Raw genomic sequence first — 22,591 nt, 5'->3', positions numbered from 1 at the left:
TGCCTGTGCCCTCACGAGCGCTTCCTGGCTTCTCTTTTTTCTCAGGTGCCCGCATTCTCTGCGGACGCTCTCTGGCCTCTCTTGCGGCCATGCCTGCCCTGGGGCCTGCTCTCGCGATTGGGGCCTTCCCTCGCGATCTGCTCTCGCGATTGGGGCCCTGTCTCACAATTGGGACTCAGGTGGCTGTAGCCGTGCCTGGCCCCCAAAATTCCCTTCTTGGGTCTTAAGCGAGCGCCCTCCCTGGGGCTTCTCGCCTGTGCGCCCTCCCTGGGCTTTGCCCGCACTAGGGCCTTTCTCCGTGCTTAGGGCTCAGGTGGCTGCAGCCGTGCCTGGCCCCTAAATCCCCTCCTCAGGTCTACAACTCCTGTGGGGCTCAGGCAGCCTCGACCTTACCTGGCCCCCAATGCACTGTGCCCCTTCTCAGGGCTGGGGTCAATGCACCCCTAAATGCTGTGCCCTCTCTGGCATCGGAGTCCCCACACAGCTGTGGAGCCCCTGTGAGGCCTCCTCCAACCCCTATTAGCTTCACCGGGTCCTCCAGTGTAACAACAAAAGCAATAACATAAGCCAATCAGCTACAACTCAAAACTAAGCCTCCCGGCTAAAATGCAAACTCTAAGCCCTCTGGCTAATCATCATTCAGATCCCTACCAGGGCTTTCTCCACCCAGTCCTCAAACCAAAGCTGTTCAGGCCATCAAGCTTCTCTAGGCTGCATACTCCAGCAGAGCTCCTTCTCCCTTGGACGTTAGCGGGGAACTGCCTCTGGCCTCAGCCTGGCTTGTTTGTATAGGCCAGGCCCTGCCCCCTTCTGGTCAGCTGACCAAACTGCGGTTGCCCTGGCAACCAGCACCTGTAACTCTTTATAGGAGCAGGCCTGCGACATTCTGATAAATGCAGAATTTCCTGAGCACTTTATTTGATAGTAGAATAACTTAAATCTAAACTACGCATGATTTTACTTTCTATAATTTAATGGTGAAATTATGAGTAGGAATGAAAGATAAACTATAATGCTCAGTTCACACTTACATTTAGTGAGATCCATTCTTCCTTTGTTTAAGGATTTGACCTGCATGAATTATGTTATCTTTTTCTCCTTGCCAGTACATTTACACTATATTTAGTTGGTGAAATGCCAAGCAGTATAAACTAGATAGCTAAGACATTTGTCACATTCAGCATCTGCAGTCTAGCTTTGATATTAACAATAAAAACTGAACTGGGATTTCAAATATGCTATAGAGCACTGTAGTTAAAATGAAGTAGTACTTCTATATTGTACTGTTAGATTTTAGACTGAGAGTGATTGCTATTGTCAAATGAAAAAAATATATTCTAGAAGTTATATCTCATGGTGAAGTAAAATATTGTCAAGTTCATATGTACATTAAGACTGATTAGCAATTTATCCACACAATACAGTGCAGAAGCTCTTCATTGAAGACAGTTTCACTTTTCCTTGCTTCTTAGGATTTTGATTCCGAGAAGAGTTTAATTGATTTTGATTTAGCAGTACCTATTTGTGAATGAATAATGTACACAAAGACTATATTTTAGAATGAGGGTCCTTAGAATAAAGAAAAAATACATATTTTAAAAGTTGAACTGCAAGACATTTCTTTCTTATTTGATCTTCTGTAAATAAATGTAGTGCTTATTAAACTCTCGTGACTGATCTCTTTGGAGATAGAAGTCCTGTGTTATCAACTGTACATGGTATAACCCTGGCAGCTGGAGTGCAAGCTGCTTCTTGCTGCCCTGCCAAGTCTACTGGAAAGATGAAAGTTGTTCACCTTCAAATTCCTTTGGCTTTCCTAAAACAGCTAACAAATGTGTAGGTGTGATTTTCAACCACCTCCTTCCAAAATAAGCCATTTTACTTGGACTGTGAAATTGCTGACAGGTAGTAATAATTTATAGTCATTACCTGGGCTAAATTAGAAATAGGAAACTAGATGTGAAAGGTTTTTAGATCTCACTTAAAAATGTGTGATCCAAATTGAAAATAATTGTTTCGCATCCCAAATAGTTAACCAAATTATTTATATGTAAGGTTTTAAAATGAATCTAAGGACAGCTAGAGCCAAGTTCTTGAAAAACTAAATCAAACCCAGAACTTCAGGATTCCTAGGGACCCTGCTATGTTTCATGTAATTTCAAATGCCATAAATAATGTAGACACAGACCTACAAGTAGCTGAGCACCTCCAACTCCCCTGGTTTTGCAACCATATCCTCAAAGAAGAGGAAGAAGAATGAAATATTTTATCCATTTTTTTGCTGAAATCATGTAAGAGCTCTTTGGTGGTCATCCTTGTGACTGCTCTAAAGGCTGCTTGAATAGTGACTTATGAAAGAGTTCTTTGTAAAATACCTTCTTAAACTAGTCTTGATATTAGTTGATGAATTGGTGATTATACAGTTTGCATATGGGCAGGAAAAGATCGCTTGAGAACTCTCATAAAGCCCATAGGCATGTTATCTCTGGTTCCTTTTGGGGGTATATTAAAGGGGAGAAAGGAGGAAAGCGTGCAAGGAGCCTATGTCTCACCACTCCCCATGTCTTGTCATCAAAAAAGATGAGTCTAGAGATGCTGCATCTTACTTCCCAGAAGTGGAGATCACAAAACCAGTAAAAGCTTGGAAGGACAAAGCCATGACAGTTTCAGAGTAGGAATTCTGGCATTTAACTTTTTTGTCTCCTGTCCTCTTTAGTCTTGCTGGCAAGAGGATGGGAAAATATATCCTGGAAAACCCTTCAGAAGAGACCATTTTATAACAACATGTCACGAGGCAATGAATTAGGAAAAAATAGTTGAAGAACAGAAACTTAAAACAGATGGATCTTACACTTCAAAATTTATTTTTTGGCCTAAACTCATCCATTGTTTAAGTGGCCACCATCCCCACTCTGAAACAAGGCTGTCTCTCAAGCATGATCCCAGGTTGTATGCAAAAATTATATATATTAAAAGTGGCCACTGGTCTTATAAATAACATCTATCTGAGTGACTAGCCACATATGCAGTCTACTGTAGGGATCTGTAAACCAATGGATTTGCATCAGAGATTGTTACTAGCAGTACTGTTTGGATGTAGCCTGCATATGTTTGCAGCTGCCTCAACTCCCTCTCTGTTCCATCTTACCACACTGGTGGGAGATGGAGAATTCCCTGTTTCTCTTGAGTCATGGTTCTTCTCTAGATGGGTAGTATGTTTAAAATCTTCTTGTAAAAAAATGATAATATTAGACAGTGTTAATCTCCTTCACAGGCACTTTAATTGTCATCCCCCTCTCCCTTCCAACTACTCTGCTCTAATTATGTAGAAATTTCCAGGCTGTAAACTAAGAGCCTCCTGCAGAGCTGTGATGTTGGCTAATGATGGACATTCAAGCTGTTTTGTTTAGATGAGGGGCATTTAAGGACAAATGCTCAGTTTTCACATCCTCATTATCTTGGACTATGTCCAGAAAGATTCGCCTAAGAGAACATCTTTTAAATAAGCTATATATCCCTTGCTTGATCTTGCTGTCTCTGTGCTTCTCTACACATGGAAGTTAGTTTTTGGTTAGCTAAGATGTGATTTAAATGAAATAGCAAATATATTACACAGATGAGATGTATCCACAGTGGGCCTTTTAGTGCCAAACTTGAGCAAAAGTGTCTGAGGTATACTGTTCCAGTGTGAAGCACCAATGCATTTGTTTCTTTCCTCTGGTAAATTTATAATTCTTTTCCTCAAGTTTCAATGAATGTCAGTCAGAAGGGAATTCAAATAAAAGTACACTGCAGTGATCTGCATAGCAGTAGCTTTATCAAAACTATTTCTATGCCGACTGCTATTTAACCGCATGTGAAGCTTACTCTGGTGGAGAGGCTACAGTCACAGATTTGGGGCCAGGTCCTACATTCTAGTCTGCATCATTTGAACCTGATAGATAATGAGTAGCCAAACTTAATAGAAAGATTGTGCTCTTATCTGATAAATTGTAGGGAGCCTATGAATCTGCATTTCCTGAAGTTGGAGGTTTTTTGTATGAGCTGTAGCTCATCTGTTTTCTCTAACTTGAGGTCAGTTTCAGGACATTGCAATATTTGCTGCATCAAAATGACTTGGGACTTTCTGTTATTATATCAGAGTTTGTTTTAGTTCTCACATGAGCTATATGTCTTAACATGCAGGTTGCCTTGGGTATCTCTCATCCCAGAGTGGCAAGGTTTCTCAAAGGCATACAAGGTTCTTTGGGCAAATCCGATATAGACGCTTCCTCAGCCTGACGAAGGGTGTTTGTTCCCAAAAGCTTGCAAAGAAGAATTTTTCCAACTATTTGAGTTGGTTTAATAAAAAATATCAGATTTACCCAAAGAACCTTGTCTGCCTATGTCCTTAGACCAACACAGTTACAATCTACACCCCTGAAACAAGATTTGGGTGGAATTCCCATCAATTTGGGAACTTGATTTCTCCATAGGATCTTGACCTTGTCCAAAATTAATTTATGAGGTGTTTCCCACCCCCCATGCCTCCCCATTTGACCTATGGCTTTCTGCTTTCTTCTTTATGTCTTTTGTCATGGAAACCTGTATTTTTATGGATATAACTGTTGCTTAACATATTCATAAACAGTCTAGAAAAGGGGTGAGTAGTGAGGTGGGCAGATTTGTGGATGACACAATATGCTATTCAAAGTGTTAAAGACCAAAGTGGACCGTGAGGATATACAACAGGATGGCACTGTTGACTAAATGGGCAAGTAAATGCCAGATGGAATTCAGTGTAGATAAGTGCAAAGTGATGCACATAGACAAAAATAACCCAGACTATACCTATACTGTGATGGGCTCTACATTAACTGTTGCCACACAGGAAAGAGTCGTTGTGGACAGTTTGCTAAAAACACCAGCTCAGTTCACAGCAGCTGTCAAAAAGGCAAACACAATATTAGGGATTAAGAAGGGAATTGTAAACACAAGTATCAGTATGCCTCTTAATAAATCCTTAGTGCATCCAGACCTTGAATACTGTTCCCAGTTGTGGTGTGGAGGAGCTTCCATATAAGGAGAGACTAAAGAGGGTAGACCTATTAAGTTTAGAAAAGAGATGCTTGAAGAGGATACGATAAGGGTTTATATAATGCTAAATGGTGAAAAGAAAGTAAATAGGGATTTATTATTTACTGTTTCTCACAATCCAAGAACTAGGGGTTACAAAATGAAACTAGCAATTTGTAAGTTTAAAACTAACGAAAGGAAGTTCTTTTTCAAACAGTGTACAATTAAAGCCGTGGCTCTCAACCTTTTTTGTAGCAGGACCCATTTGTAAATATTGATGGCCAGTCCCAACCCAGTGTTGCTCACTCCCAACCCACTGCCCCCAGGTCCCAGCCCCCCAGTGTGTGGGGCAGTGGGTGGCTATGTCGGGCAATTGGGCGGGTGGCCTCAAGCAGCCCCTTTTAGGCTACAACTGTGCCAGCCTGCAAGGGAAAAAACACAGTTTACCACATTTTTCTCCTCTAAAGGAGAATCCATTTTTAAAGATTGTTGATTCATTTCTAAAGTGTGCTAGTGACTTTTTCACATATTCTTGTGACCCACTTTTGGGTTGAGAAATGCTGAATTAAAGTATGAAAGTCATTGCCACCAGATGTTGTGAAAGCTGACAGTTTAGCTAGATTCAAAAAGAGACTGGGCAAATTCTTGGAGGAAAGGGGCATCAGCAGCTTTTAGCTATGGGAGTTAGGGTTACAGCCTCTGAATCAGAACTTCCTAGACATTAAATACTGAGGTTGCAGGTGGGATAAGAACAGTAAAAAAACCCCAAAAAAACAAACCCCTGGTCATACCCTGTTCCTGGGATACTGGCCAAGATAGACCTATGGTCTGACACCTATGGCAGTTCTTATATTTTTAATCTTGACCAGGAGAATTTGACTTGCAGGCTCACCTGCATGACATTCCAAAAAGATAGGCCTTTTTGAGACTACATCCAAACTTTGTTTCAGGTCATGTGCACCATGAACCTAACTGTCCAGCTGCTACTTTTCTTCCCCAAGCTTAACTTTAAAAGGTGAGAAAAGGCTTCACTTGCTGGACTTCGCAGAGTCTTGTCCTTTTGTACTGCTAGACTAAGAACAAGAATCGTAGGAGGCAGGTGGTGATTGCACATGGAACACTACACTGGATTTCATCTTGTACCTGGCTAACAATTTTTTTTGGCAAGATAACTGGTGTTCTACCAAGGAATAAGCTACTTCATCAGCTTTCTTTAGCAATGTACTCATCATGGATGTCTGTAAATGGACATTTGATCATCTGAACGTATTTTTCGAAGCACTTTACTGTAACTTGGGCTTCTCTGGGCTCATGTGGACTTTGCTAAATCAATCTTAATGTCCTTGTGCTGATGTCTCCAGTGCTTGGGAGTAGGGGTGTGTGTGTGTGTGTGTGTGTGTGTGTGTGTGTGTAATGTGCAATCACTGAATTGGGAGTAGGGGTGTGTGTGTGTGTGTGTGTGTGTGTGTAATGTGCAATCGCTGAAATGGCAGAACAAATTTGGGTACCTGTACTGTAAAGGTTGTTTAAGCCGTGTTCTGATGATGATAAAAACAACTCCAAAGCATCAGGGAAGAATGGAGGATGTAACACACACTCTCTCTCACACTCTTGCTCACTCTTTACATCCTCCATTATTCACTGATACTTTGGAGTTGTTTTTATCATCATCAGTATTCCTGTATGAAGGAATGAGAAGGAGCTGGCACAGTCCTGCTTCTTTATGCTTTGGCTGTGTGTACAAGAACATGTACAGGACATACTCCTCTCTGATGGCACTGTTAGTATTAGACTGATTCAAGTACACCGGACACATGCACACTCCCTACAGTAAAATGTATACATGCTCCCTACAGTAGCACAGCATCTCTCCAAAAGTATGGTAACTGCAGCAGTAAGCAACATTTTTCTGTGTTTTCATTGAAATGTATAAAAGCAAGGTCTAATTTTCACACATGGTTTATGGATTTTGGGATGAATTTTGGTAATATAGTCAGATTTAATCCCATCTCAGCTGGGCACAAAAACAAGCAATTGCATTAAAAGTTATAGTAGATAAAATAAACTGCCTTTTGAATAGAGATGAACTTTACATTCTTGATTTTCTAACACCCAAAATAATTGTTGTTTGATGACCTACCTTGTGATAACTAATTTAAAAAAAAAATATATATATATATATAAAAAATGGTGATTTATTGTATTTTTGAAAAATTCCTATACTTACATATTAAGGTAACTAGTGGATTTACACCCATCAGTAAAAGATGTAGTAATGAAATTCTGATTGACACCACTACGACATGAAATGAGAATTCTAATATCATATGCCTTAAAAAGAAATAGAAATATATTGCATAAACTGAAGATCAGAAAGATGGTGTCAAAGCAGGTAATTTATATGTGCAATAAAACTCTGATTTGATAAATATAAGTGTTGTAAATTCTGCTGAGAATTATTCTCAGGAAGCATCATTAGTGTGTCCTTTGCATCCTTCATGAAAGAAATACTCAGACATAAAAGTCGACTTGAAAGACTAGAAATGTATTAAATGGCACAAAACAGTGGGAATAATAGTGTAATGTTTACTTATCCCAAATTATTTACATTTAATTTATCCTGTTCCTCAGAATGATCATTGATTTAGGTTATCCTTAAAATCTAGGAGAGTATGCCTTTCTGTATGTACTCCTACATGTAAGTGCATTCATGCTATATGTATTATATGTGGAAAACAAAAAGGTGGTACAAATAACAAAAATTTGCATTTTCCAGATCTTTGGTGTTTTAACATAGCAGTATCTAAGACAATTCAAAGTCTTTTTAGAAAATTCAGTCTTCTGTTAGTAATAAAGTACATGGTTTAATTGCTTCATATTTATATAGAAACTTTATCGTTCTTGATATTAGAGTAATGAACATCATTGCATAATTCTTTGACTGTTTAGTAGAACTGCAAAATTGTGTCATGCTTACCAGTGCATTGTATTTCTTATTTGAAATGTAGGTTCATATATGTGTGTCTGTGCACGTGTGAATTTTATATTATTTTAAAATATTCCATGTTATTTCATTATTTCGTAACAATACAGTGATCTTAAAAAAACATTGTTACATTTTGTTCATGAAACTTTTGAATATATATTTGTAATTCTTTTTTCTACAGAGTTTTATTAAATCAATAGATTCAGGAGAAACTAACTTAGATGGAGCTATAGGTAAGTTCATTTATGGCATTTCTATAACTTTTTATATGAAAACATTTGCACAGTAGCATTGTAATAAAGAAATACAATGATATTTACTAATAGGTCAAGTTGCATCAGAAGAATTGATTAAGACCACTTTATCCACATTTGAAGCAGTAACTCAGCATCCGGCCTTGTTAACACTCTACCACTCAACAGTAAGTCCTAGCACCACATGGAACAGTTGCATACTTATTGGCTGATTTCCCACTAATGAGCCATTTTTTTCAAGAATTTCAGTAGCTGATGGAATCATAGCTTAAAATGTATTGTAAGAAGAAAATAATTGTTTTGACTGGGAAGGTTTGTACTTGTTAATAACAACGTGTGATTTTAGAGGGAAAGAGAAGAGTTCAAGTTCAGTTTACTATGTCCAGTCATCATTTAGAGAATTGCAAAGAAATGCAACTATTTTATCCTAAATTAGATATGGCGGTACTGTATATCCATTTTCAGAATGATTTCATATGAAAATGTTTGAGAAAGTACTGGATTGACAACATTGCAGACTGAAGTCCTCTTTTAAGCTCTAGAACAAATTATGTTGAGGCACATCAGTAGAAACCTCCTCACTGTTCTGTCAGCATGCCTTTGCCATGACCAGGGAAAGAAAAAACCTCTAAGGGTGAAAGAATGTTTCAGCTTTCAAACCATTCAATCTTTTCTCCTTCTGATGAGGCTCTCATTGAGAGAACTGATTAGTGCCAGTTATTATTCTGTGCCCACTTGGGTTGCAATCACTAAACTCATTTTACATACAAATTTAACAACCATAAGATATTTCATGTCGTTGGTCATGCATTCACTGCAACGGTCAACTCAGTTTAATACTTTCAAATTACTCCAGTCAGATTAGCCTACCTCAAGTAGGAACAGCCATATTGTGAAACAACACCCAGGTAGGTAGAGACTTCATAGCAGCACAGTTTTACTGAATTAGCTATTAATGAGTTGTTGTAACTTGGTTTGCTGTGTCCCCACAGTTTACTACCCTGAGTGTTTAACCTTCACCCCCTCCCCTTCTATGGACCAGTTAGTGTGATTTCTAAGTATCAGTTAAGCAAGCTAAGTATGATTTTTGCATGTGCATGGGACTCGCATTGAGCTAAAAATTAAATGAAGACAAACTAAAACAAACGTGACTGGAGGAATAGGTTCCCTAGAGGTGAAATGCTGCATATCTCCATCACGTAGTCCTACTCTGGTGTGTGTTTTAAGCAGGGTATTAAGTTGTGGAGTGAAAATGCTATAGCTCAGAAACAGAGATGAGCTAGAATTATAATACTACTTTAATATTTGTTTACTATAGTGCCAAAAATATGCTATATGCTTTATAGGCATTCAAGAAACGATGATTCCTCCTCCCAGGAGCTCAGAATCTAACAGTAAAAAAGTAGACGGAGGTTAGGGGAAGTAGAAAAGAAATACATAGTTCTGTTTAGTGTACTTTTAAGTCAGCTCAACTCACTGTAAGCTGCATGGCAGAATTGGTTCTTTAAGAGGAATTTAAATGCACGCAAGATATTCGTACCATGAATACCTATGGATATTGTCTCAGATACCTATCAACATATAAATTCATTGCGTTATATCACTACTCTTGGAATGGTGTTCTTTCTGTAGAATCATGGTTAAGTTTTAATGGTTTTTCAGTGTATCTTATTGATGGACATCCGTAAAAGTGATACAAGTTTCTGTCAAAATATTTACTGAAATGGCAATACCCTCTCTCAGTACATTATATAAAATTCCCACAGATGATGTTTACTCTTTAATGGGTCTGTTTTTTTCTGAAATAGATTGCAGTAAGGATACAGCTCCCTTGTAACACACATACTGAGCACCATATATCATCAAAAAGAGAGCAGCCACTATCCTACTTCTCTTTGAAATAATCGCTAAACCAACTTAGGTTCATTTTGCCTCTTCAGACTTAAGGCTGCAGATTAGTATTGACTGATTATTAAAATGATTGGATATTTGGTTCAGTTCACATTAAACAGTCAAAATGTTAAGTGTTATCTAAAACCCATCTGAAGGTAACCATTAACTTTTCTGTAGGTAAGAATAAAGCTTCTTACCCATCCAAATGCTGGTTAAAATTTATGAAGTATGCCACTTCAGTGTATATACAGAATCCTTACTTGGATTTAGAACTGATGTCTTTAATATTAACTAAAAATAATTACTTCCATGGCTTTTTGAGAAAATAAGATCTGTCACTTCTCTTCTTAATTTCTATAAATAACTAGCCAATTTCCCATCAAGAATGATGGAGGGGGAGTAGGGGGGATGGAGCCCCATGTCCCACCCCCATCTGGGCCCGGTCCCCTCTTCCCTTCTGCTGCTTGGGGTCTGGGCCTGTTTCCCCCTTTCCCCAATGCAGCAGTGGGGGGATGGGAGGAGCAGGCCCGATGCGGGGGAGAGCAGGGCCCAAGGCTGGGGAGAAGCCAGGCTGCGGTGGCGGGGGGAGCAGCAGGCCTGGGCCAACCCAGTGGTGGTGGGGGGATGGGAGGAGTGGGCTTGGGGCTGACATGAGGGGGATAGGGGAGGAGAGGGAACAGGCCCAAAGGGGGGAGGAGGCCTGCTTCACACATCCCCCACCTGCTGCCATGTCTGGCCAGGCCCACAGTGCCCGCCCCCACCACCACGGCAGGCCGACTTCTCCCCTGATTTGGTGTTGGTCCTCCTCTCTGCCCTCGGGCCTGGTCCCACTCCTCCCTCCACCTGCCATGTTGGCTCCAAGCCTGCTTCTCCCCCTGCTGCGACTGCCCGGCTTCTCCCCACCCTTGGGCCCGGTCTTCCCCTGCATTGGGCCCGGGCCTACTCCTCTCCTCCCCCTGCTGCTGCCACCGTGACGCACCCGCTGTTCTCCTCACCGCCACCACATCGGGCCCTGTAGGCAGCGATGATGGAAGAGAGGAGGGGTGGGCTGAGGCCAGAGCCGGTGGCCTCCCCTCCACAGTATCCTGGCTCCACTCCTCCCCACACCGCCACCACTGTCATCACCTGCAAGGAGTAAGTGGGGGGTGAGGGCAGCTCTGGTGGCCTCACTCTCCCCTCTGCTCCATCATCGCCACCTGCAAGGGGCAGGGCATGGGAGGCGAGCCCAGCACTGCTAACCTCACCTCCCATATTCCATCTGCTCTGTTGCCCCCACCTCCAGGGAGCAGGGCAGGGGGTGGGGGGCGAGGCCAGCTGCCTCCATCCCCTGTGTTGCCACCATCATGGTGGTGTTCCACCACTGCCAGCTTGTTCACACTCTGCTTGGCTGTTTGTCAGCCAATCAGAGCACGAATAAAGCATTACGGACAGACAGACAAACTTAGGCTTTTATAATATTAGAATGGTGCTTTTTGCTTTTACAGAGCAGTACTTGTGCACAACAAATGGCCATTCAGACTGCAAGCACAATGGAGGAAGTGCCTTGAATTTACTATGTTAGGTTTAAGAGATCTGGTTTAGACCTGTATAAGTGCTAATGTTACCATATCTGCCAGTAGTAGTGTGAACAATAATTAGTTTATTACCACTTTCAGGGTCTAGTGTGCTAATTATTTTTAAATGTACAACGTACATTACTTTAGAGGAAATGCTACTTCTTCATCTTACGTGATGCAAACAAAATATTTTTAGAAATGCTGTTACTCGAGGGATATCTTATAATTGCTGTTGGTTGAGCATGACTGGAATCTATGAATATAAATGCCAGTGCCCAAAGGAACTTAACGCTTTTTTGAAAAGTTGAAGCAAGGCATGCTCAAGGTTCCAGATCAATACTTTTAAATGTAAAGGTGGTTAATAGGATATCCTTTTACTGGCCAGAAATATGTACTTTAGATTGGTCCCAGAGGTTAGGATAGTTCACTTAAGCAAAGTGGGCTACCACCAGTGTTTCATGGAAGGGGGTGGGGGAGGAGGAAAGAAGGCCACTTCAGTTAGTGTACTTTTGTTGCACTACAGTAGCACTGAAATTATTTATTAGTCTCCAGTAGCAAATGGGGAAAAACAAAACAAAACTCATGGCATTCATCTTCATTTGAAAAAAGGCTATTAAAGCTGTCCTTCAGTTTAAAAATAATAATGTTATGATAGTTTTGCATTAGCTGGTATTACTAACAGCAAGTTCAGTGATTCCAAGCAGGATGACTGCATAATGAGATCAAATGCATGTTGATTATTGGCAATATTTATTCCTAAAATGTTCAAATATATGTTATTAGCATCAGAATAAATGGGGAGCTACTTGAAAGCAAGTACAGATTTATTTATGTGGTAGGTGATCTATTTTAGCATATGGTTATGTGTGATTTTTAAAGACACAGATAGAGATTTGCTACATGCCTGGCTCTGGTCCTGGACTTCCCTTAGCCTCTTTGTCCCAGGCACTGGATATGATGGTGAAAAGTGTGATATAAAAACCTACGTAGAAGATAATAGAATCTGAACCATGATGCCTCTAAGAAAATTAGAATTAAGATTTGAGAATGTTCGTCAGACTCTGATTTAAAAAAAATACATTTAATTCAAAAGCTTTGATGCCTTATGGTAAGTGTTGAGAAATAATCTATTTAGAAAAAAAATCTACCTGTTCTACACTTTCTGGAGCTCTCTTCTTTTTCCATGTGTTAAAGATATGTGTTTGAAAAGAGGACATTGGGAGCCCCTTTGAAAGTGGTGATGTTGTGTCAGCATGATGTTTCTGCAGGCATTCATTCCATCTTCTTGGATTGAGCTTCAAAAAACTCTATTACTTGTATAGATAAGCTTTATTCTTGTAGTCAAAAGTTCTTCTGTGAGTGAGGAGTGGAATGTTCAACCATGATCCTTGTCTCAAAGTTTAAACTTCTTTTAACTATGCTGGGCTTGCACTTTTGAGTACTTTCTTGGGTTCAAATTCAACCAGATACTATTCTTCCATTTTCGGATCTCCTCCAAGACCTGGGTTGTCTTGGTGGTAGTGATACACACTCATGTAAGAATTTAATGTGATTTAATTGCATCCTTTCATTTTGAGCTTTTCCAGTGTTGCAGCTCCCTGTGATGGACATTTTTCAGGCTCTTATTCTGGACCCAAACTTGAATGCTGAGACACTTTGTTCATGGCTCTGGATCACAAGGCACTCATTAAAGGTCCAGACCCTGTGTTTGACACATAATGCAGCCCCATAGGGTAGACTGTAGTGTCATAAAGAGCTCTTCCAAGCCACTTCAGCAGTTGATGCATGATTTCATTTCCTCCAAAGCTGTGTGTTCTGGTTTACTGTTTGTTTCTTTGGTGACCAAGTGATGATAAAATAATGTGTAGGTTAGCAAAGGAATTTCTAAACATCAACACACCTTACTCATAAACTGCGCAAGGGTCCTACAGATCTGTGGAAAACAAAAAACCTGCATGCAGTTTCCTGCCTCAGTTTCCTCTTCACTTCAAAACCTGCTCAGATTAGTTCAATTCCTGAATTCCTTCTGTTTTGTTCAGTCTTGCCTGGTTCTGGTCCTGGTCCGCTCCCATTTTTCTCTGGTATAGCCTCCCTTTTCTAAGAGTTCAGTCTCCCTGGACCTTGTATCCATTGTCTCATGATCCCACTGCACCTTATAAAGTGACACAGATTTGCTGATTTTCCCAGTATGTCTGCACTGCAATCCAGAGGTGTGATTGCAACTATTGTAGATGTAGTTTTGCTAGATTTAACCTAACTAGTCCAGGTAACAATAGCAGATAATCATAACAGCACAAACGGCTACCAAGGAAATAGAGAGACATAGTTAGCCATAAGTAAAGTAGAAAGCAGGGTAGATTTGCACCTTATAGACTAACCAAAGCTTACTACATCAGATGCTGTAAAAGGACAGGTTCCTCTGTGTATAAAAATAGAGAAATGAGAATATAAAAGCAGAGGGGAGGCACAGAGAGGGAAAGAGAAGGAAGGAAGTTGTGGGGTGGGGACAGTGCTGGGAGATTTATAGATGCTAGGGTCGGAAAGGACCTCAACAGGTCATAGAGTCCGACCCACTGCCTAGGCAGGAAAGAGTGCTGGGGTCAGATGACCGCAGCCAAATGCCTATCCAGCCCTCTCTTAAAGACCCCAAGGTAGAGGAGAGCACCACCTCCCTTGGAAGCCCATTCCAAATTTTAGCTACCCTTACCGTGAAGAAGTTCTTCCTGATGTCCAGCCTAAATCTGTTCTCTGTCAGTTTGTGACCATTGTTCCTTGTTACCCCAAGAGGCGCGCTGGTGAACAGAGCATCTCCAATCCCTTGCTGTATCCGTAGAGGCAAACAGGAAAACAGTAAACCTATAGGAACAAAGACAACAGAGTCCCTCTGGTCATCACCTACAGTCCCTGACTTGAACACCTGAGACAATAAGGTGTTCATAATGAGAGAATAATAAGGATCTCCAACTCCTGGAAAAGGATGACCATGTCAAAACAGTCATAGAATGCAAACTTTTTCTAGCTATTAGGTAGCCACCAATCTCTCAAGTAACAGACTACATAACTCAGTCGCACTGAGGCATTAGACCTTGCCACAGACCCAGATGCATTCTGTGCCCCCAGCACCAATACAGACCAAATAATGTGAATTATAACACCCAAGTTTTATCCACTTGCAGTTTTGCCAGTGTCATCATCTGCTCACAGTGCTTCTGTGTTGTCTACATTGGACAGGTGGGGTGATCCCTACACAACATAATGAATGAACACTGATCTGACATCAGCAGCAGAAAGGCACATAGGTCTTTGACAGAACACTTTAACCTCCCAGGTCATTCCACTGCTGACCTGAGGGTAGCTGGTCTCAGGCAGCAAGCCTTTAAAAACCTATTTGAACTGGAAATAGCAGAACAAGAAATCCACAGATTGGATTGTGTTTAAGCATGGTTTAAACAGGGACTGTGGATTCTTACCCCATTACCTGAATTAGCTTTTGTGACTCCTTTGTTCCTAAAGGTTTATTGCTCGCATGTTTGCCTCTCCCAGTGCTGCCCTCCCCCCCGCCTTTCATTTCTGCTTTGGCATTGAAACTTCCCTCTCCTTATACACAGCTTTCTGCACGTCCTTTTACAGTATCTGATGAACTGAGCTCAACTCATGAAAGCTTGTACTACACAGATGCACACATACCTGCATGCACATAGTACATAGGGTATGAATAGGCATTCATTTATTGCAGTGGAAATTTATGAGAAAAATTTATGAGAAAAATGTAGGCTTATTGCTTACATTGTGACAAAGATTATCTGTATATTGGCTAAATGCATAAACTGCTTAAGTGCAGAGCATCTTTCAGCCTTAATAATCCACTTTTGATGCATAATAGTACTTTGTATACTAACTGTAACTGTGCACTTTGTAACTAACTGTGCTCCATTTAATTGTCAGAAGCAGTGAAGGGAAAACAGTTGTCAAACAGTTGTCACTATAAGCTCTGAAAATGAAAGCTAGTCTGTTTCCAGTCTGCTAATATCACAGCACTGATTCTGCTAAAAAAACAATGCTTGTTAAGTACAAAACACTTTCAGTCTTGGCATATTATCTGCCCTGGACCTGACCAGGTCCCTTTATTTTCAGGCTTCTAATAGCAGCTCCAAAACTGACTATTAGAAGCATTAAAAACAGCAAGACCAAGAAATACACTGGGTCTCAACCTGCCTACAAACCGACAGAGAGGGATTCTCCTTTCTAGATGCACATCTGTTCTAGTGTAAGGGAGTGTCAGAAAGAGACACCTGAGCTAGCTGTGTGCATACTAGCTCCAGAAGCAGATTAGCTGTATTTGAGTAGTGCTGCACCCAAGCTAAATCGTGCCTCTTAAAAGACCTAATTAACACAGGTGCAGTGCTGCACAACTGTGGCTTCCGATTACACTGACACCATTTTATGTCTCCAGATAGATGAAAAATGTCCTTAGTGTAAATGAGAAGTAGGCCTTAATGATCTGGCATGACTTTAATCACCTGGGGGGAAAAGAAGTGAATCTCCTGTTACAGTTCTGTGTTGTGAAGGAAATTCTTAAGTAAAAAAAATGTGTTCCATAACTTTCTCCTATATGTGACCTTTGTGATAAAGCAGGAAAGAAGAAAAATAATCATACAGCCATACACAAATGAAAAGACTTTTCAGAACATAATTATTTTCAGATTTCAGCAGCTGTACAAAGGAGGAAAAAGCAAATCCTTACTTGACCACATTCTCATTCATATGTCATTCCCAATGTTCTTGAAAATAGAAAAGTTATTTCTTCTAAAGTTCAAGCATAACCACTCTTATTTTAGCACAGATGAATTCAGTAAGGATTTCTTTATGCTATAGAAACCCTATTACTGTTTTTATTTTCCCTTTAGATATCCCAGTTTGCTTCCTCTGCCTAATTGCTTGAAATATTCATAAGGCATTTTCAAAGCTTCTCCTTGTATATAGTCCACAAAAAAACAACATAAAAACATAACAGTTGTAAAATCAAGCATTCAAAAGTTAAGTGGTGCCAGAATTAAAGTTTTAATTTGGCGCCCCCTTATTGCACTTATATTATTGTAGTCTCCAATTACATATCACATAATATTTTTTCAACAGGATCCATGTCTCATTCAGTCAATCCAAAACAATTCAGCATGGAACAGTTGCCTAGTATGGAAGATTTCAGCTCAGATTGTTGAAGTATATTAGTGTCATCAACAAGTTCAGAGCAAAGTCTTAAATGAGACAGGTCAAGCAACCTTATTTCATAGATTTCATAGACATTAGGGGTTGGAAGGGACCTCGTGACATCATCGAGTCCAGCCCCTCCACCACAGGCGGGAAGTCAGCTAGGATCAAGTGATCCCAGCAAGCTAAATATCCAGATGTTTTTTGAAGGAGTCCAGAGTAGGTGCTTGCACCACCTCTGGTGGAGAGTCTGTTCCAGACCCTGGACACTTGCACTGTAAAGAAATTTTTTTTTACGTTCAGTCTAAACTGGTCTTCCTGGAGTTTATGGCCGTTAGACCTTGTTATCCCTTGGGGAGCCCTGGTGAACAACTGTTCTCCCAGGTCCTGATGTACCCCTCTTATATAATTGTATGCTGCTACCAAGTCCCCCCTGAGCCTTCTCTTTTCCAGACTGAAGATTTCATCAGTTTCATAGACATTAGGGATGGAAGGGACCTCGGAAGATTATCGAGTCCTGCCCCCTGCCCCAGGGGCAGGAAGTCAGCAGGGAACATAGGATCCCAGCAAGATAAACATCCAGATGTCTCTTGAAGGTGTTCTGAGTAGGTGCTTGAACCACCTCCGGCAGCAGTCTATTCCAAACCTTGGGGGCTCGGACAGTAAAGAAGTTTTTCCTTGTGTCCATCCTGAAATGGTCGTGAAAGAGTTTGTGACCATTCAACCTTTTCATCCCTTGGGGCACTCTGGTGAACAGACGTTCCCTCAGATTCTGGTGAGCACCCCTGATAAACTTATAGGTGGCCACCAGATCACCCCTGAGCCTGCACTTTTCCAGGCTGAAGAGTCCCATAGCTCTCAGCCTCTCATCATAAAGTCTGTTTTCCTCACCTCTGATCATGCATGTGGCTTACCCCTGCACCCTCTCAAGCTTCTCCACATCCTTTTTGAATTGTGGAGCCCAAAACTGGATGCAGTACTCCAGCTGAGGCCTCATCAAGGCCGAGTACAATGGGCGAATGACGTCCTGGGATTTGCTTGAGAAGCATCTATGGATGCAAGCCAGTGTTTTGCTTGCTTTGCTAGCAGCAGTATCATACTGAAGGGTCATGTTCGTTTTGTGGTCAATCATGACCCCCAAGTCCCTTTCGTCCATAGTGCTAGTCAGCCTAGCACCGCTGAGCCTATAAGGATGCTACAGGCTTTTCTTCCCAAGGTGGAGAACCTTGCATTTTTTGGTGTTAAACACTATCAGGTTCTCATTTGCCCACTTCCTTAGCCTGTCAAGGTCAGCCTGGATCACCCTCCTGTCTTCAGGTGTGGATTCTTTACCCCAGAGTTCGGTGTCGTTGGTGAACTTGACCAGTCCACTTCTGATACCAATATCTGCATCATTAATGAAGACGTTGAATAGTATAGGCCCAAGGACAGCCTTGAGGGACCTCACTGGTCACAGCACACAACAACGATTTTGACTTCTGTCAACCACCACCCTCTGGGTCCTACCACGGAGCCAATTCCCCAGCCAACAGATCGTGGTGAGGCCAAGGCTGCAGTTAGCCAGTTTTGCTAAGAGGTGATCATGGGATACCAGATCAAAGGCTTTTTTAAAGTCAATATATACGACATCAATCTCTTCTCCCTTGTCCAGGTGATAGGTCACCTGGTTGTAGAAGGAAATAAGATTGGTCAAGCAAGACCTACCTGCAACAAACCCATGCTGGCTATCCCTCAGGATGTTGCCATCGGCCAGTCTGTTAAGAATGGCCTCTTTGATAATCTTTTCTAAGACCTTCCCTGGGATAGAGGTCAGGCTGATGGGCCTGTATTTTGCTGGATCCACTTTCCTCCCTTTCTTGAAGATGGGCACCATATTAGCCTTCTTCCAGTCTTCGGGCACTTCACCAGAGCTCCAGGAGTTCTTGAAGATCCATGCTAGGGGCTGAGCTATGATGCTAGCCAGCTCCTTGAGTACCCTGGGGTGTAAACCGTCAGGGCCAGCTGACTTGAATGTGTCCATCCTCGCGAGGTGTTCCGGCACAAGGTCAGCATTGATCGAGGGTAAGGAAGCTCCCTCACTTGGGCTTCGCTGTCCTGTAATGGGCAGGGGTGTCCCATGGGACTGGTGAAAGACCGACACAAAGTACCCATTTAACAAGTTGGCTTTTTTCTGGGTGTCGGTTGTCAGTTGTCCCATCTGGTATAGCACTGCCCTTGGTCCAACATTGCCCTTGGTTTTCCTCCAGCTCCCCACATATCTAAATGTTCTCAAGAGTCCCAAATCCCTCAGCCTCTCCTCGTATGGCCTGCCCTTCAGCCTTGGATCATATGACTGGCTGTCCTCTGGACTCTGTCAAGCTTCTCCACCTCCCTCCTGAAGTGGGGGGCCCAAAACTGGATGCAGTACTCCAGTTGCAGCCTCACCAAGGCCTTACATTTATCTTGAAGTGCAGTTTAAGGGATGCTTTGGGGACACGAGTATTCAGCACCTACAACTTGACTGCACCAGAAAACTGGGCCTGGTTGGTTATTTTGAAGTACAGAGCAGAGGTAGGGGGATGATTTCTGGTAGTACAAAGTTCTTTACAAAGGCACAAGAAGATCTAAAAGCTAGAAATTATAGTCAGGAAAATTCAAACTAGAAATCAGGTGCAGTGTATTAATGATGAAAGTTATTAACCCTTGGAATAATTTACCAGAGGTAGTACTGGATTCTATATCATTTAAAGTAATTAAATCAGGATGGTGTGTCTTTCTACAATCTAAGTCCTATCACACAGGTTGGATGCAAGTGTTACCAAGTAAACTTTTATGTGCTGTACTATATAGGAAGTTGGCATATATGATTATATTGGTCCCTTCTGGTCTTAACATCTGTGAAGCACTTCTTAGCACATGCCTAGTCATAACCAGAAAAACGGGTTTTCCATTTGCTGTGGAAAAAACGTGGATTTTATCTTTAAAGAAGGAAAATGTAGAAAGCTGTGGATTTTCCTTTTCAGGATGGCAGTGTTCCAGCCTGCAAAGATTTGCTTGGGGGGGGGGGGTCTGGGAGACAGGGGTTGCCGTGTGTGTGTGCATGTACACAAGGACAGCATAAAGCCATGGTGTTGGGAGCAGCCCCAGCAGCTGAATATAGGTAATTGTGGGCGGAGGGGAGGCAGGAGGGTGGAGGGCCAGGGCTTGGGAACTGTCCAGGGGTCTGTGGCAGGGAGGGGATTGCAGGGGTCTATGGAGGTGATGTGCTGTGGAGTGGGGGTGTGTTGGTGCCTGTTGGTGCTGAGGAAAGGTGTCCGGGTGCTGGAGCTGCAGCAGGCCAGGGGGGTCTGAGGCAGCACTTGGTGCCACCAGCAAGCCCAGCTCTGTGTTGTTGCCAACAGAGCCCACCCAGAGGCTCCTGTTCCTCAAGTAGGGGAGGGGGAGGCGGGGTCACCGGAAGCACTGGGGGCTGGCACGTGTGTTCTCTGGGGCAGGGTGGCCAGGATATGCTGCTTGGGGGGAGAGGCCATAGCTAGGCCACCTGGCACAGTGCAGGAGCCCCAGCCTGGGGCAGGAAGTACCACTGGCATCCCCTCCTCCTTCCTCCAGCACATGGAAGGGGTGGACTCGCTCTGCCACCACCCGCCTGAGCTGGAGCCACTGTGCTCCAGCCCAGGTGGGACGGAGACTGCCTGGAGCCCCTCACCCTTGTCCTGCTGTCCGCAGCATGGCCGTGGCCAGAGCCATGAGGCACTTCACTGTGCTGTTGTGGAATGTGGCGCTGGTCCTCCCTGCCATGCCTCAGCCCCAGCCCCAGCCCCAGCCCCAGCCCCAGGGCAGTATGTGGTGCCCCAGCCTCTGCCTGTGCTTCTGCATATGAGGTTCACTACATGCATGTCATGCTGGAGGCTGTCCCTGCCACATCTGCATGACCACCATCCTGTGAGTCCATGTGGGAAACATATAAGTGCTACTAGAAGTTTTGGCAGTTCAGTATTGTGACAGTCATCTCTGAGTCATTCTTACTACACTATTGACATGGGAGAGTGAGGTTTTGAAGTGCTACTAGCAATATTTCAACTTTCAAATGAGTAATAGTACAGGCTTTGATCACTTAGTGAGGCTTCTTTGTGTTGCTCATTAACCCCTTGCATTCTTTACCTACTTTATAGGTAGGGCCTGGTTTAAATTGCAGGCCCAGCTTGCAGTACAGCAGCTCCTTTAACCTTTGAGTTCCCCCAGTGCACCCCCCACTGCTTATTGGAAGAGGGACCCTTTCAGCCTCTCTACTTGCTTCAGATGGCTGGGAAGTGAAAACTGCAGTTTTAAATATGCCACGGTTTTTGTCTCTTGTCCGGTTAGCAGCAAGTGGTAGGAGGCAAAAAACCATGACATATTTAACATCACAGTTTTTACCATTAGGATCAAGTGGCAGGGCTGATGGGGCCCCTCCACCAATCATCAGCAGGCGGGTACATGGGGGAAGCTCTAAGATTAAAGGAGCCACTGTACCACAAGCTGAGCCTGTGATTTTAAACCAGGTCTTATTTATAGGTTTGTTGTGAGACTTTGTAAAGCATTTGCATAGCTACTAATTTTTTCTGTTGGAAAGGCCCCTCAGAAAAATAATTTTATTGTTTGTTGTATTAATTGTCAAGGGCATAAAAGATTTCAAAATGATGAATTATTGAACTGTTGCATTGTATGATTAAAACATTTGTTTTTCATTGAATGCCTTATGAAAACACTAGATTCTAGCCTGTTCCTTCTCTTTGCCATATTATTTTTAATTCATTTACTACTTGTGAAAATTACCATTGATAACGTTTAAATGAAAAGTCTTTGTGTTTCTATAGCAATGGCTGTTTAGGAGTTCCTGTATTGTCCAATAAATTAATCCTGACCTAGAGAAACCGCTTGTATATGAGAGAGTGTAGCTAGCTTCAGTACCTCTAAAGTCCTTTACAGTCCTTTCTGCTGCAGCCGGCAGAAACTGGCATCTTTTGTGGTTTTAAGAAAATGAACTGTTGTTATGAGTTCTAGACTAAAATAAAAAACTCCTTTCAGCTTGTCTACCAACTAGTTATGATATAGAGATCAATATTGATTTGGGGGAGGAGAAGAGTTGAAGAGCTAATTTTCTTAGTGACACAGGCTGGAGGCTGACTGGCTAAGCAGCAGCTTTGTAGAAAAGGACCTTGAGGTTACAGTGGACAATAAGCTGAATATGAACCAAGAGTGTGCCCTTGTTGCCAAGAATGGTAATGACATACTGGGCTGCATTAGTACAGGAGCAGGAAATTATTTTGGGTGGAAGGCTGTTTACTGAGTTTTGGCAAGCTGTGGAGGGCCACATGGGTAGCCCCACCCCCTGACAGGTGCCCTACCCCCTGGTTGTCCCCTTGGGACTGGAAGTCACACCCTCTAGCTCCTGACCTTTGCCACCAGAAGTCCTTCTCCTTGCCCCCGGGAGTACTTCTTTCAGCAAGGGGCTTTGCCATCTCAGAACCAGAAAAATACCAAATTATATTCTAAAAATTGAACAGTAGCTTAAAATGGAGTCTTACTCTTGTATATTGTAGGGGGTGGAGGGCATAAAGGGGTGGGTATAGGTCTGTGGCAGGCTGTGGGTATGTGGGGGAGTTGGGAAAAATTAGATA

General features: G+C 42.3%; 1 protein-coding gene across 2 annotated transcripts in view; it reads left to right on the top strand.

Annotated features, from left to right (window-relative positions):
- ULK4 (unc-51 like kinase 4) overlaps positions 1–22,591 on the top strand; it is a 556,180-nt gene that overhangs the window by 235,149 nt on the left and 298,440 nt on the right. For both annotated transcript variants that reach the window (XM_019508899.1, XM_019508898.1), the window contains exons 26-27: positions 8,223–8,274; positions 8,368–8,462. In XM_019508899.1, coding sequence (XP_019364444.1) covers positions 8,223–8,274; positions 8,368–8,462 — 147 coding nt within the window. The remainder of the gene's footprint in view (positions 1–8,222; positions 8,275–8,367; positions 8,463–22,591) is intronic.

The sequence above is a fragment of the Gavialis gangeticus genome, unplaced genomic scaffold (genome assembly GCF_001723915.1).
Source record: "Gavialis gangeticus isolate Ggan-Ray unplaced genomic scaffold, GavGan_comp1, whole genome shotgun sequence".
NCBI lineage: Eukaryota > Metazoa > Chordata > Crocodylia > Gavialidae > Gavialis > Gavialis gangeticus.
Note: the sequence above shows the minus strand (reverse complement) of the source record. Positions and strands in the feature narration are given on the sequence as shown.